The sequence below is a fragment of the Vicugna pacos genome, chromosome 10 (genome assembly GCF_048564905.1).
Source record: "Vicugna pacos chromosome 10, VicPac4, whole genome shotgun sequence".
Classification (NCBI taxonomy): domain Eukaryota; kingdom Metazoa; phylum Chordata; class Mammalia; order Artiodactyla; family Camelidae; genus Vicugna; species Vicugna pacos.
In genome coordinates, this window is record NC_132996.1 from 28932386 (window position 1) to 28947551 (window position 15166).

At 44.0% G+C, this 15166-nt stretch overlaps 1 protein-coding gene and 1 long non-coding RNA gene across 2 annotated transcripts in view; one reads left to right on the forward strand and one right to left on the reverse strand.

Moving 5' to 3' along the window:
- LOC140698694 (uncharacterized) overlaps positions 1–15166 on the forward strand; it is an 88327-nt gene that overhangs the window by 20605 nt on the left and 52556 nt on the right. The gene's annotated exons all lie outside the window — the stretch shown is intronic.
- On the reverse strand, positions 3600–4641 carry LOC102542210 (olfactory receptor 52P1-like). The gene has a single exon (XM_015238350.3). The coding sequence runs from the start codon at positions 4639–4641 to the stop codon at positions 3694–3696; it is 948 nt and encodes a 315-aa protein (XP_015093836.1). The 3' UTR covers positions 3600–3693.

A 15166-nucleotide genomic window follows, 5' to 3' on the forward strand; every position in this document is an offset into this window, starting at 1 on the left:
AAGGATGTTTGCCTTACTAATTCTATTGAACATTATGTCAGAAGCCGTAGCCAGTAACATTAAGAGCAGAAAAAGAAAGAAAAATCATATAATCAAAACTCTAGCAATAATTTTTATAGAAATTAAAAAATAAATTCTAAAATAGAAATATAGAAATGCAAAGGACATAGAATAACCAAAACCAATGTGGAAGTGCAGTGTTGGAGAACATACAATGCTTCATTTTGAGACTCATTATAAAGTTATCATTAACAAAACAGTATAGTATTGATATACTTGATGTATTTAATTCCACTGATCAAAAAGATTAATGAAAGAAAAGAAAATCTAGAAATATATCCACACATAAATAGCTGACTGATTTTTGACAAAGTTGCCAGAGAAATTCAATTTGGAAAAGAATGTCTCTCAGACATAATTTGGGAATAACTGGATATCCATATGTGAAAAAATAAATCTTGATTTCTATTTCATACCATACACAATTATTATTTGTGTTGGAACACAGACCTAAAATTAAAAGCTAAATCTACAAAACAAAGCACTGAACATGAATAAAATTGATTATTTTGACTTTACCATGACTAGAAATTTCTTTTTATCAAAACAGGACAGTAAAAAAATAAAAAAGCAAGACACAAAATTGGACAAATTGTTTTTACTGGGTATATGACAAATGTCTTGTATTCAGAATACAGAAACAGCTGGTATAAATCCATCACAAAGCAAAAAATTGATAAAAATGGACAAAAGACTTGAACATTTCATAGAGGTGTATGCATGAACAGTAAAGATATAAAAAGTTGCTCAACGTCATTAGTTGTCAGAAAAATGCAAAATAAGACCATGACTTACTAGCTTACGCATGTTGGAATGACTAACATTAAGAAAAGAATGTCAGTATAGAGGGTTGACCAGGATGTGCAACAACTGGGAACTGTTGTGCATCACTGGTGAGAATATAAAATGGCACAATTACTTTGGAAAACTGTTGACAGTTTCTATTAAACATACCCCTACCTTTTAAAAAACTGAATATAGTTGATTTACAATATTATATTTGTTTTAGGTATACAACATAGTGATTCAGTATTTTTATATGTTATATTCCATTTAAAGTTATTACAAAATAATGGCTTTCCGTGTGCTGTACAATATATCCTTGTTGCTTATTTATTTTGTACATAGTAGTTTGTATTTCTTAATCCCATACCCCTATCTTGCCCCTCCTATATACCTACTGTTTAACGCAGAATTTCCACTCCTAGGTTAAGAAATATTCATAGCAGCTTTATTCACAATAGCCCTCAAATAGGATACAACCCAGGTGTCCAAAAACAAATAGTTAAACTTTGGTATATTCATACAATGGATTATTACTTAGCAATAAAAAGGAACTAACAACAATACAAATGAATCTCAAAATGCACATAGCAACACAAATGGATCTCAAAAGCATAATGTTGAACCAAGAATATATATTTTATTATTCCACTTACATGGACTTCTGAAACAGTAAGTTTGACCCAAGGTAATCAGAATCAAACAGTAGTTGTCTCAGTTGGGGAGCAAGTATATTGCCTGAAAGGAGCACAAGGGAACTTTCTGGGATTATGAAAATATTTTCTATCTTAATTAAATAGTGGTTATGCTGATACATACATTTGTCAGAAATCATCAAACTGTACATTTAATACATGTACTTTATTTAGGTAGATTATACCTCATTAAAAAAAAAAGAATGGTTTGGGAAAAATAAATCCAACCATAACCAGTGTAATCCCAAATAGGATGTGGCTGACTTTCTTGACTTCCCCTATAGCTTGAATTAAATATTCTGGAGATTAGAATTTATCGGCCAATTTGAGGTCTCTGATTGTCTGGCAACCTGGGCTGTCCGTGGGCAAATTAGAACTACTTATTTCATGTGTGCTGTGTCCAGGAGTGAAGGAAGAATTATTATGGTAACATGAGTCACTGAGAAGACATTGTGGGGGTGGATTTTGCTGAGGTCTCATATCCAAGTTGTCAGAGATTTATCTTCCTGAATCACCATTACATCTCTAGGCCCCCAGAATAGTGTTTGACATGTTGCATATTCTCAGAAATGTCAGTGATTTAGAGAATCATCCCCTCACTCCTAGATTAAACCTTATTATATTCTTGGTCATGAGGCCTAGATTTATAAGAGTTTACTTGGTAAAAAGTAAAAAGCACGGAATTTAGAATTAGAAAGATCTAGGTTTGACTTCTGGCTTTTACTTGCTTTCTTGAACAAGTTACTGTCTTCCTAATATTCCACCTCTGGCTCCATAAAGTGGGGGTAGTTAATTCTATGTTCCTCATCAGATGGTTACAAGATACAGTAAGATGATGCATTTCCTCTTGGTGCACTGCAGGGATGAGCTCATCCATTGCTGCTACCAGATGAAGTTCTGGTGACCTGAGCCTGCTAGAGGCATTCTCCCGTGTAAGCTCTTTCTGAGATCATTAATATGCTTTAACAGAAAGACAAATACCTATTATTACCTATTAGTTTGCCTGCTGTTTCTGAGCAAGTCAGAACCAGAGCCCCCGAGAACTCTGGAGCCCAAGTTGCAGACATCACTTTCATTTTTATAAACCTGCTCAGGAGGTCCCATTGGACTGCCTTATCAATTTTCTCTCCGAAGAAGGGGTCTGGTCTCTTCCTTAAACCTTTGAGGCTTAGTGGGAGTTCCATAGGGCCGCTCCCAGGGAACAGAAAGAAAGACTAAGGATGCTCAGACTTGACATCATCCAGCCAGAGGCTTTGTTCCCACACCTTATACTCAGGCGTGGTCGAAGGCTTCCAAGGAAGTGGCATTTCCTATGCTTCCTATGAGAGGAGGTGGGCCCTGGGACCTCATTTTCCCTGAGCAGGTTAAGTGCCCTTACTTAGAACCTGCAGTCCCTGTGGCTACCATTATCATATTAGTTTAATTTGGCTTGCCTGCTGTCTCCTCACATGTATGCTTCCTCTAACGATGTGCAGTCATCATAAGAGGAGGGCTTTTGATGTAATCAAGTCCATACTGCTTGAGTTTAGCAAAATAATTGGCCTATAGTGCATGCTCAGTGAAAAAAAAAATAAAAACTTTGATCTTCCCGAGAAACTTCCTCTGTTGGCAATAATGTTGTTACTTATTCCTCTGTACAACAGTTTGCCCATGATTCTTACTTGTTCTTGTCCTTATGGCCCAATGCTGAGTGCTCCGTCTCTGAGGCTCTCTAATTTACTGTCTTTCTCCCATCAGACTTAGAGCTCACTGAGGGATGTATCCATGTATTGCTATCAGAGTAGGAACACTTGACTATGAATGAGGGCAATTTCTCCTTGTCAGACCACTAGTCATATCTTTCTCACTTTATTGAGGTCTCCTGGGAGGTAGGAGCCATGTCAGTACAGCAGAATGGGATTCCCTGGGAGGCCATCATCTGCTTGGTAACCATTTTCCTGTTGGACAGGGCTTTCTAACCATATCTGCATCACAAGTGGGAAACACCTGATGGTCCTTTCTCTATCATACTTGTGCTATGCCTCCTTATCAAAGTAAGGATACCATTGCATGTGGGTTTCTGTCTCCCCATCCTACTGGGAGCCACTGGTCTCTTAAACATTGCCCAAAGGATATGGGGAGAATAGGATAGTGTCCTAGGATGAGGTCGAAGACTTTATGACTGAACAATGCCCTGCTTTAGCAGTCGGAGGGCCCCATCCCGGATCTGCTTGGTCTTCATGCCATAGATGATGGGGTTGAGCATGGGTGGCACAACAAGGTAGAGGTCAGCCAAGAGGATGTGGATGTGCCGGGGCACGTGCTGGCCAAAGCGCTGCGTGTAGAATGAGAAGAGTCCTGGTGTGTAGAAGAGAAGGATGACACCCAGGTGGGAGCCACAGGTGCCAAAAGTCTTAGTCCTTGCCTCCTTGGAGGAAAGGCCTAACACAGTCCGGAGGATGAGTGCATAGGAGACAGCAATGCACATAGAATCAGTGTCCACCACCAGTGTGGCAGCAGTGATGCCGTAGAGGTTGTTTGGCTGTGTGCCCCCACAAGCCAGCTTCACCACGGCCATGTGCTCACAGTAGGAGTGGGCCACCACTCGGCTACAGTAGCTCAGTCTTGCCAGTAAGCAGGTGAGTGGGGTCATGAGTCCCAAGCCACGAAATACAGCAGCAGCCCCCAGCTTGCCCACAGCCTCTAGGGGCAGCAATGGCCCATAGTGCAGGGGCCGGCAGATGGCCAAGTAGCGGTCAAAGGCCATTGCTAGCAGGATACCAGATTCTACAGCTGAGAAGCCATGAATGAAGAACATCTGGGTAGCACAGGCCCCAAAGGCAATCTCAGCAGCATTGGCCCAAAAGAGTGCAAGGAGCTTGGGCACCATAGAGGTGCAGAGCACCAGGTCGATGGTGGACAGCATGCACAGGAACAGGTACATGGGCTGGTGCAGTGCAGGCTCTGAACGCACCACCAGCAGCACTGCCATGTTGCCGAGCACTGCCAGGGCATACATGGAGCAGAAGGGAAACGCAATCCAAAAGTGGGATGCCTCCAGGCCAGGAATTCCCATGAGCAGGAAGGAGGTTGGGTTCTGATGGCTGTGGTTTGTGAATTGCATATCGAGGTCAAGGTGGGGTGGTAGAGAACAGTTTAATGCCTTGATCTGAGCTCTAAGAAGCCCTGAGAGACGAAGCAATTGGGATGCATCCTTATGGTGTGGCTGAAACTGAAATGGCAGCAGGAAACATAAGTTAGACCTCATGGAAAACACCCGGGATGAGAAGATTGTAGAGCACTGGGAAATGATGCAAAGCAGGAGGTGAACTTACCATAACCAGGATTCAAAGAGGCCTTTCCAGTTGTGTCTTCTTCAGTGACATCAGGGTTGGGGTGTAGGGTGGGCGGCATGGCTGCAGAACTCTCTCCATGATGAAGATTGAGTGGCTAGAAACTCTTACAGCTTTCTTTTTTCTGCCTGTGAATCCTCTTCTGCCTGCATTCTACCATTATTTTCTTCTGAATCATCTACCTATGTGACAATATAAGGGTAATATATTGTTCAAATGAATCAGATGTGCTTTTCAAGATGGGAGGATCAGGACTGATGGGAAAAGAAGGGAAAGCAGGGAGATTCTGGGTGGATTTTTCAAGCCATTGAGCCCATGGTTACCCTCAGATGAAGCTTAAAACCTGGGTTCTGACTGGGAACAGCAAAGCACATGTTGAGGGGCTTAAACTCTGGTAGCCAGTTCTAGCCATAACACTGCCTGAGTAATGTTAGTCTTAGAATCCTGTGCTTGTTGTAGGTTTCTGGTATGGATGTGGCCAGAAAACAGGTGAGATCATGCAAAATTTGTCAATGGTAGGTGTCAGGATGATTTGTCCATAATTTGTGATCTGATAAGGCTATTGAGAGATGATTGCATACAAAGTATTATCTCTAATAAAAATCAAAAGCACATGAGAAAAAAAAGAGGAGATTAGAAGTGAATTTTCATCCTTGGAAATACAGAATCATCCACTGTAAGCAAGTACAGAGACCAAGTTTGGGCACACGGTAGTACTGAGCGTCCACACGTCTCCATCCCAGCTCTTTGTCTGTGTCTCCTGATCTTCCCTCACCCACATGCGCCTTCTCATTTTTCCCCTTATCCACTAGCCAGCAAGTAATTAAGAATATGAGAAAGAGAGATGATTATATAAAAAATTCAAGAAGAGGACACTAGAGGGAGAGGAGATTAGGATGAAAAGGAAAGAAGGTTGAGAACAAGAACCACAAACAGACATAGAAGAGAGTAGAAAAGAGTGGAGGAGGGAAAGCTGCCTTGCTCACGCTGGTTTCTGAGATAATGGGGTGTGACTGTGTTCTGGTTGCTGGCTGGGACAGAGATAGTGAAACTAATTGAGTCCTGTGGAGATAGCCCATTTGTATCCCTGACTTAAGCTGCAATATTCCTTGCAATCCTTTGCATCAGATAGCCAAGCCCAGAGAGAAAGAGGCAGGGAGAGAAAGGATAAGGTCTTCTAATGTGATCTGGGGGAAGGAACCCTGGACCAGGATGCCTGGTTTTCCATCCCAGTGCCGGCTCTTCTGTTACTGTGATAGTGAACAACCCCCCTTGCACCTTTCTGTCTCGTCATCTTTTCCTCTGTGTGCTTCCTACTTTCCCTTCTGTGCTCTTTCCCTCTCTGAGTTTCCACCTTTTAGCCTGGGCCCAAGTTTATCCAGAGGGGATTTTAGTTTTGGTGGTGGCTGACGGGTCAGGGATAGAGGAAAATGTTAGTGGAGAGAAACTTGTGAAATGGTATACGTAAAACTGTTCCATTCTGTGAGGGGACACACTGTGTGTGTGGCTGAGTGTGTGATTATGTGTGTCTGTATATGTCGCTGGGCAAAATGCACGAGCAAGGCTGTACTTAGAAGACACAGGTCCACATATCTAGGTAAGACTGTTTTTGGAGTGTCCGTGCTTCAGGGCCCTTTCCTGGTGTGGAGAAAATTGAGAGATGACTAATCCAGATATCAATGGGACGGCCTTGCTGTTTTCCCTTCTTTTATTTTTCTACCCAGTCTTTTAAGAATTTGTCTCCTCAGTCCCAAAGCTGCCACTCAAAGAACTTGTACTCCAGCCTGGTAGCTACACAGCACAGTGACCACAAGCCTCAGCCCCAGTTGCAGAGATGGGGAACATGAAGCAGGGATATTTTATCTCAAGCATAGTGTCTTGGGCATCTGGGAATCTTAGGCAGGAGGCGGGGCAGCATCACCAGTGCTCTGAGCCATCCCGCTCTGTGTGACTCAGGGCCTCTGGGCTGTGGGCGGGGAGGTGGGCGGCGGGGCTGCGGAGCGCCCTCCTTGGTGAGGCTGAGCGGCTGCAGGCTGCTGTAGCTTTCTTCTCTGCCTGTCCACCCTCTTCTGCTGTGCTCTGCTGTTTCCTCCTGACTCCCCTGTCTCTGGGGTGGCAAGGAGAGAGTCAGCCTCTTCCAGATGACTTGCCCAGAATAACTTTTCTTGATGCCCCGCACCTCTCTTTGTGCTGAATTACCTTAACATGTGGTACAAGAAAGGCTGTTCTTAAAAAATACGTAAGAATAGGAGCTAAAGTACCAGGAATAAGGCTGTCTCATGAGGGGAAGAGCAAGTTCTTTGTCACTGGAGGTTTCTCACGAGCATCCAGAAGCTCCCTGCCAAGAATTCAGCAGATGTCTGGTCTCAGTCGAGTCACCCAGCCTCTCTCAACCCGCTTCCTCATCTGTGACGCGGAGAGGAGGATTCCTACTTCACAGGCTACTGTGAGGAATCATTACAGGAGCAGTAGCAGCACTCAGCACTCAGCAATGATCAGAAGTTGTGGTTCATTTGCAAGTCCCTTTTATCTAAAGTGGAGACCACCTCAGAGAGAAAGGGACCTTAGAGGCAGTCAGGTGTGCCTTTTGCAGGGCTGAGCGCACAGACAGACAGACTCACCAGGGAAGGGAGTGGCAGTGGAGCCTCAGGTCCTGCAGGGCTTAGAGTGTGGGGAGCAAGAGAGCTGGAGTATTTATCCTGTAGTTAGGGCCCTGGCTCAGAGTGAAAATTCCTTGGGGATGAAGGTAATAAAAAGCCCTCTGGGATGCTGGAAAGAGGCAGAAAATAGAAGCTGGGAAATTTGGGCTGTGGTTGGGTAGAGCTGAAGAATAGGACAGCAGAGAAGACCTACCCTGAACGTTCAGTGTGGGTAGGATGGGGGTAGGAGGAGAGACCCCTGAGCACAAATAATGCTAAAGGCTTTTTGGCCTAGAAGCACTAATTTTCTTTTCCTCTTGGTCCCTTCCATCTGTCCCAAATACTTGCTCCTTGGTGTTTCTTTTGGGAAAGCTACTTAACTTCTCTGATGTCATTTCTTCATCTGTAGAATATGGAGGTAATACATATTAAATGAGATGGTATGAGGGCACATAGCCCATGATTTGCCTGGCTTATGCCAAGCACTCAATAAAAAGTAGGGTTTTAAAAACTATTTTATCCAATTCGCTGATCACTGACTGAGCATCTCTTATATGCGAGGGACTATGCTGGCTGTTTGGGCACAGAGTTGAAGGATTAAGCCCCTGTTCTCAAGGAGGTCATAGTCTGGATTGGAGAATGGACAGACATATACCAGTTAGTTACAACTCAGTGAGATACATGTAGGCATAGAAATGCCACAGAGACTCATTTAGCAGGGAAGGAGCTAGCTCTGTCAAAGTTAATGATTTACGGTTTAGAAGTATAAGGTGGACTTGGAGGAAGGGGCACACAGGGGGAGAGGACGGCATGTGTAAAACACGACAGGCGAGGCCCAATGCGTATTTCCTGGGAACCACCGAGCCCAGTTCGAGGTTTACATTTTTATGAGTCTTCTCTGCTACTCTGAGCCACAGTGAGTGTCTTTCCTCCTCTCTTGCCCACACAACATCGTATCAAATCTGTTTTGTGATCCTGTCCATGTTAAATCTTGTTGGCTGTACCTTAGATCAATGAAGTAACAGTTCTTAGCCTCTAGCTTCCCATCTGTAACAGTGGGGGGTGGTGTCGTATTACACATACGATGCGTAACCCGGTGCCTGGAACATAGTAAGTTCTCAACAGGCTGTTGTTACGGTCTCTGCGTTCCTCTCTTTCAGTCACCTTCCTACACGGTGGGTTTTGGGAAGGCACGTAGCAGGGTAGTCCATAGTTTTATCTGATGGTGCTTGAAAGAAGATCATGCTGAAGTGAGGTTTTGGGAGAAGACTGCTGAATGAACAGATGGGATTCTAATCAGATGCAGGCCGGGCGGACATGAAGCTTGATTTCAGACAATCATTAACTCAACAGATATATAATGATGACTCAATATGTATCTGACATTGTCTTGGAGATACAAAGCATTGAAACGATTCCTGATTTAAGGAGCTTTCATGTAGGTGGTGGAGGGAAAAGCTAGTGGCGGACAGCACGGCCCAGATGATAGAGAGGAGCTCATCCTTCAAGAATTAAGTTTCAGGTATCCTGAGTTTTGGCCATTCTCCCACTTAGTTCTTTCAGAAATACAACTGATTCTAATAAAAGGGATACGTGGCAATGGGAGATAAATGAGATGACTCTTAAATTTTACGTGAGCATCACAGTACTCAGAGCTGAGCCTAGGATCTCCAGTATCTTGATGGGGCTTGGGGATAGGCATGGCTACTCATTGTAACTTGGGATATGACTGGGCAGCTCTTTATTCAACTAACGATATTTGTTCTACAGAATATGATTGAGCATTTTTCTAAGTACTAGGAATGTAGTAGTGAACAGAGAAGGCAAAATCCTTGGAACTTCCAGGTTAGTAAGAGAGTTTTATTTAAAAAGATGCATAACATTAATAAGTATTGAATAAAAAAGTATTGAGACAGGGTAAGAAAGAAAATAGGGGATGAAGATAGAAAATGACATGGAACACGTTTTTAGGCAGATTGGTCATGGTCAGCCTTTCTGAGGAGGTGACATTTGAGTAGAGATTTGGATGAAACACATGCGCAAGACATACAGCTGAATGAAGGACAATGTGCCAGGTGGAGGGACCAGCAGATGCAAAGGCCTTGAGGTCTGTGTTTGGTGAATTTGAGGGACAGTATCAGTCCAGTTACTGAGTGAAGTGACTGAGAGGAGGAGGTAGGAGATGAAACTGGAGAGGCAGCCAAGATTCAGATAATAAGGGGTATCGTAAGCCATGGTGAAAACTAGAACTTGTTTGAAGTATGGTGGAAAGCTGTTGGACAGTTTTGAACAGGATTCTGTTATGCTGTGACTGAAGTTTTAAAAGGTCTACTCTGAGTTCTATCTGGGGGACAGGGATGTAAGAGAGAAGCTAATTCAAAAGTTATTGTTATGGTCAAAGAGTGAAATGATGGTTTCAGCCAGGGAAGCAATGGTAAAGACAATAAAAATCGATTATATTTGGAATTTCCTCTGAAGAGGCAGTGGATAGGACTTATTGATGGATTGATTGGATGTAGGGCTATGAGAATATGCTGAACTTCAGACTGGGGACTTCCAGCCTGAGGAACTGGGTGAATAGAAGGGCTTTAGCACAGTGGGAAACAGTGAGATTAAAGTAGGTTTACAAAGACGGAGGAAGAAAGGAATCAGAGTTCGGCTTTGGACATGGAAGCTTGGAAATATACACTCGTCTATGAAGAATAGATTTCAAGTAAGCAAGTTGTATTTACCAACTTGAAGTTCAGGGGAGATATCTGAGTTGAAGCTCTACATTTGAGAGTCATCAAAGAATCGATAGAGCCATGAGAAATGAATAAAGCACCAAAAGAATGAATATAGTTAGAGAAGAGACTCCAACATAAGAGGCTGGGAAGAGAACTAGACAGTAAAGAATATTCACAAGACATAATGAGGTCAGAAGAAAACTTTAGCACTTATTTAGGAAACAAGGAAATAGGGAGTGTGTGTGTCTGCCAGATTTTGCCAGAGAGCTGAGTAAGATGGGGTTTAAGAGCTGATTATTTGTAGTTACCAATACTGTATCATTTCCCTGATATTTGACTCACACTTAATTTCTCACTCACAACCTTAGCCCACAGCTCTGTCCAAATCAAATTAAAAAAGTGGGTGCAAACCCTGACCTAGCTGTGCCTGAACCCCATTTTATAAGTCACAATCAGAAAGCCCCCACAGCAGGCGTCCAAGTGCGTATTCTGAGGAGGCTCTGTTTCTGGCAGGCACTGCAGGGAAGGAGGGTGAGGGTGGAGGGAGGCTCAAAGGTTACTGAAAGGAGACTACACTCTGCCTCAAGGGGGTCATGACTGCTGCAGCAGAACGGAGAGGGAGGCCAGGGGCAAGAGCCCCGGAAGACTAGGGACTGCGACAGAGAAGGTCCCCAGAGCCAGCCCCAGGAGGACACCGGGCCCATCGTGGGTCCCTTTCAGGATGTGCTTTGGGGACAGGCCTGCTGTTTCCTTTTTCTTTGGGAAAAGAGTAACTGATTATGGGGACGCAGCCAGACCGCTTTATAACTCCGTTTTCCCCACCCTTCTCTCACAAAGAGGGGAAAACTGCATCAGCTGGTCCTGAAGCTGCAGAAAATGCCCTGAGCCTCATGCTGCAGGGTGAGAGCATGCTGGGTCTGCAGTGGTCCGGGAAGACCAGGGGTACACAGGGCACAGGGAGGGAGCTGGCTCAACTCGGGTGAGAGGCAAGCAGACCAGGGAGGGGGACTTATGCTGGGGTCTGCTGGCTGCTAGAGGGCTGGAGCAGGAGACCTAAGGGGCCCAGGGCAGGGAGAGGGGCTGTGTGAGCTGCAGCCAGCAAGAAAAACTAGACCAACCAGGAGAATGGCAGAAGTCAGGCTGAAAATAGCAATCACTAGAGGGAGTCCCCAAAGGCTGAGTGAAGGGCCCATAGAAGGAAGAATGCTTAATGGTTGAGGGGAGTAGGCTGGGTCAGGGCAGGAGCTGTGGAATGCGCAGGGCAGGGGCATCTCTCATGTACCATTCATGCCCAGACAGACCGTTTACCCTTGTCTTTGGCACCGCCTCATCTCCTGATTTTCTTGTCTTCTATCATCCTTATCCTTGTAAGTCTGTCTCCATCTAACAGGATATTTTCTCTTTAGCCTCCTCAAATGCTTTATCTTCTACAAGCCTCAGATCCTTCCATCCCACCATTATTAGAAGAAACACTTTTCTGTCTCCCAGGTCTGTTCTCCTGTACTGTGTGTTAGGGAGCAGCTCAAGAAGACCTTCTCTAAATAACCTGGACCAGGATAGTCGCATCCTTCCTGTTAGGGCTACCTGCTCTCCTCCTGCTTCACAGTCTTGCCCTACCTCCACCATAGCTGCTGTAATAGTCTGGGGGTGAGGGGGGGAGAAATCTAAAATAAAGAGTTAGAAGGGACAAGTCACTTATCTCGCTTATTAAAGATTTCAGCAACAACCAGCTGTATCTTTTCATTATGGTCCTATAGACAGAATCCTGGCATAGGGGTCAGAAGATGTGGCATTTAGTCCTTTATCTACTGCTTACTTCCACCATGATCATCTGGGGACTCAGTTTTCCAAATATGCCATTGTAAAGTTCTCTCAGGATCGAGGTGTAGCCCACCAAATGGTTTACAGCTCTGACTGAATAGTCTCTAGGTAGGGAGCCACATCCACTTTGGGAAAGAAATGACAGGGGCTTTCGTATGTCATTTGCTGACGTCTTGGCTGTGGGGGCAGGAAACGAAAGACAAGAACGTGTAAGGACCAGACAAAACACTCATGCCAAGCAGGGTGACAAGTGTTGGGACTCTGAGAGGAGACCAGATAAGCAGAGTTGAATTGTGAATGAAATTATAGGTATATTTTTGTTGCATCTGGAAAGAGGGAAGCTTGTGGATTATGAGGCATTCTAAGCAGAATAGGGAGCTGTGAGACTGAGGTGTGGGCAGGTGAACTGGAGGGCCAGTGATGGTCAGCAGAAACACTCAGGTTGTAAGGGAGACAGGGGCACTCAGGGAGGAAGAGAGCCCTGTTTGGAATTGGAGAAAGCACATTCATTTAGGGTAAGGGTGACAACATGTATAAAATGCTATTCCTTTATTCATTCAGGAAATATTTAGGAAGTGCCTATATCCATGTGATGGATATAGTGGCAGTAGTGTAAACACAGCCCCATTGTCATGGGGCTTCCATGCTGTCCAAGCCAATGCTGAGTCCTAGAGAAAATGCAGATATCCATTAGACTTGGAGGAGGAGTTTCTAATAAAAAGAGGGCTTTCTTCCTAATCTAGTTAATCAAAACTGATGCAAGATTTGATAGAACTTCCATCTGTGGAGGTAATTAAAATTGCGAGACACCCAGTGAGTCTCAGTTTGGATTAGATGGTGATGAACTGTACAACAGCAGAAAGAAGGCAGTTTCTCCAGGCAGGGAGTCATTCATGCATTTATTTAAAAAGCACTTACTGAGCACCAACCATGTTCAGTAAAGTCTGTGAAAGTAGACATGAATAAGTCACAGTCCTTGTAAAACACTCACAGTCCAGTGAATGGACAGGTAAGTGCGTTGGTGTCATAGATCATAGTCTCCTTGTGTTATTTAATTCAGCCTATTAGTGAGTCCTCACCGAAAACACTGAGGAAATCTGCCTGGAGGAGTCTGAGACGGCTTCACCAAGCAGGTGGCAGGATCTTGGCCTGGTGCGGAAGTGGGCAGAAGGAAATATTCCAGAGAAATAACTGTGAGCTACAAGCATGACTGTTTCAGCAAGTGGCAGGCAATCCAATGTGGCTGAACCTAGGATGAATATTTAGAATGTACTAGAATTCAGGCTAATAATTTAGGCAAGAACAAGTTTATAAATATGTTGAATAGTCTTAAATTTTCCTTGTAGTAATGACATCTCATGTGGTTTTCAGTAGGTCTGTCACACTGTGGTGGATAGATTGAGTCGGGGTAGAAAACAGTAGGGGAAGTCTTTACAATGAGACAGGGCAGGAGATTATGTGGCTTTGGGAACACAAAATGGCACAGAGAGAAGCAGTATGAGAGAATTCAGGGTAAGGATAAAGAGGCATCATTATTGACAAAGAGCTGGCCAAAGGCTGTGTGACTGGAGCATAACAGAGAAGGGAGAGGTGGAAGGGGATGAGGCTGAAAAGTGGTTAGGTACCAGACCAGGCAGAGACTTGTAAACCGGGGCTAGGAGTGTGGATTCCATCCTTAGTGCAGTGGTAATTCCAAGAAGGTCTTAGGCGAGGCCTGGCATCATATAACTTTGCCTTTTTAGTAGTCTCTTCAGCTGCAGCATGGAGAATGGATTATAGCTTGCCCAAGATTCAGACCAGGGAGGCTAGTGAGGAGGCTTTTGCAGTCTGGATGAGAGGTGATGGTGATTCAATAAAGATGACTGCAAGAGAAAAGGAAAAGGGTAGGGAGGGAAACACATTTTGCAGATTGATAGGATTTGCTTATGAACCAGGTATGAAGAGGGAAGGGTTAAATTAAGGATTATCCCTGGGTTTCTGACCTGCTACAGGATGGGTGGCAGTAACATGTACCAAGATGGGCAAGTCATTGGGAGGAAACAGTTTGTGGGGAGATAAAAACACTTGTTTTGGCTGAGCTTTGTTTGGGATGCCTGAAGAACATCTGGGTGGGGATAGCGCATAGGCAGCAGGATGTACTAGTCTGAAAGAGAGAGTGGAAGCTGTGCACTTGGGAATTCCCTGAACAGAGATGGTAAAGATGCCAAGAGGAATGAAAGAGAACACCTAGAGCAATGTGAGAATAAAAAGAGAAGGAAGGAGAAGGAGAGAGTTGGGGGGAAAGGAAGTGATGACAGTGGACGGAAAGGAAGTAATAGAGATGGAAGCCAGGTTGGAAATGACTGGAAATCAAATGAGACGAGGAAGCAGAGATTTAATACAGTCAAACTTTTAAACAAGTTGTGCTGTCAAGAGGAACAGAAATAAAGGGTGTTAGATGGAGGAAGATTTGAAGCCAAGGGATACAGGATTGTGCTGGTGTTAATCAAGATAAGCCTTTTAGAAAACAGGCAGACTTGTGCCAGGGAGGAAAAGAGTAAGGACAGAGAGCATGTGTGCAGTGCCGCACAGTTTTCAGGGTCTGTTCTCATGCGTGATGGCACCTTTCCTCACGATAAAAGTCAGTAAGATGGTCATGGGAGGTATAGTTATTGCCTTTATTTATAGGTGAGGAAGCTACAACTTTAAAATGTCAATGATTAATGTAAGTTTCTGCTGATGGCCTTGCATGGGCCCAAGTCCTTAGATTCTAAAGCTTTCCCGTGTATTCTGGTAATGAGTTAGAGTTTGATTTATTTAACATGGTCACTCTGGATGTGAACTGTCTGTGGAGCAACGAGGTGGAAGCAGAAGAGTATAGTGATTGAAGACACTGAATTTGAAGGCAGGAAAGCAGAATTCTCCAAATTCAAGTGCAATCTTTGACATTTACCAACCATGTGATGGTCAGGAGGTAAATTAACCTTTAGTTTTCTCAATTAAAAAAATATGCTCACATTTCCTGAGCCCTTTTTAATATTCTAGATCTGCACTATGTTTTTTCAGTTAAAAATTTCCTGTTTTGTAGAGAGATAGTTGACAATGACACCGTAATAGTAAACACAATGATT

Coding starts and splice junctions, on each gene's coding strand:
- LOC102542210 (XM_015238350.3), bottom strand. CDS start 4,641: ATGCAATTCACAAACCACAGCCATCAGAACCCAACCTCCTTCCTGCTC.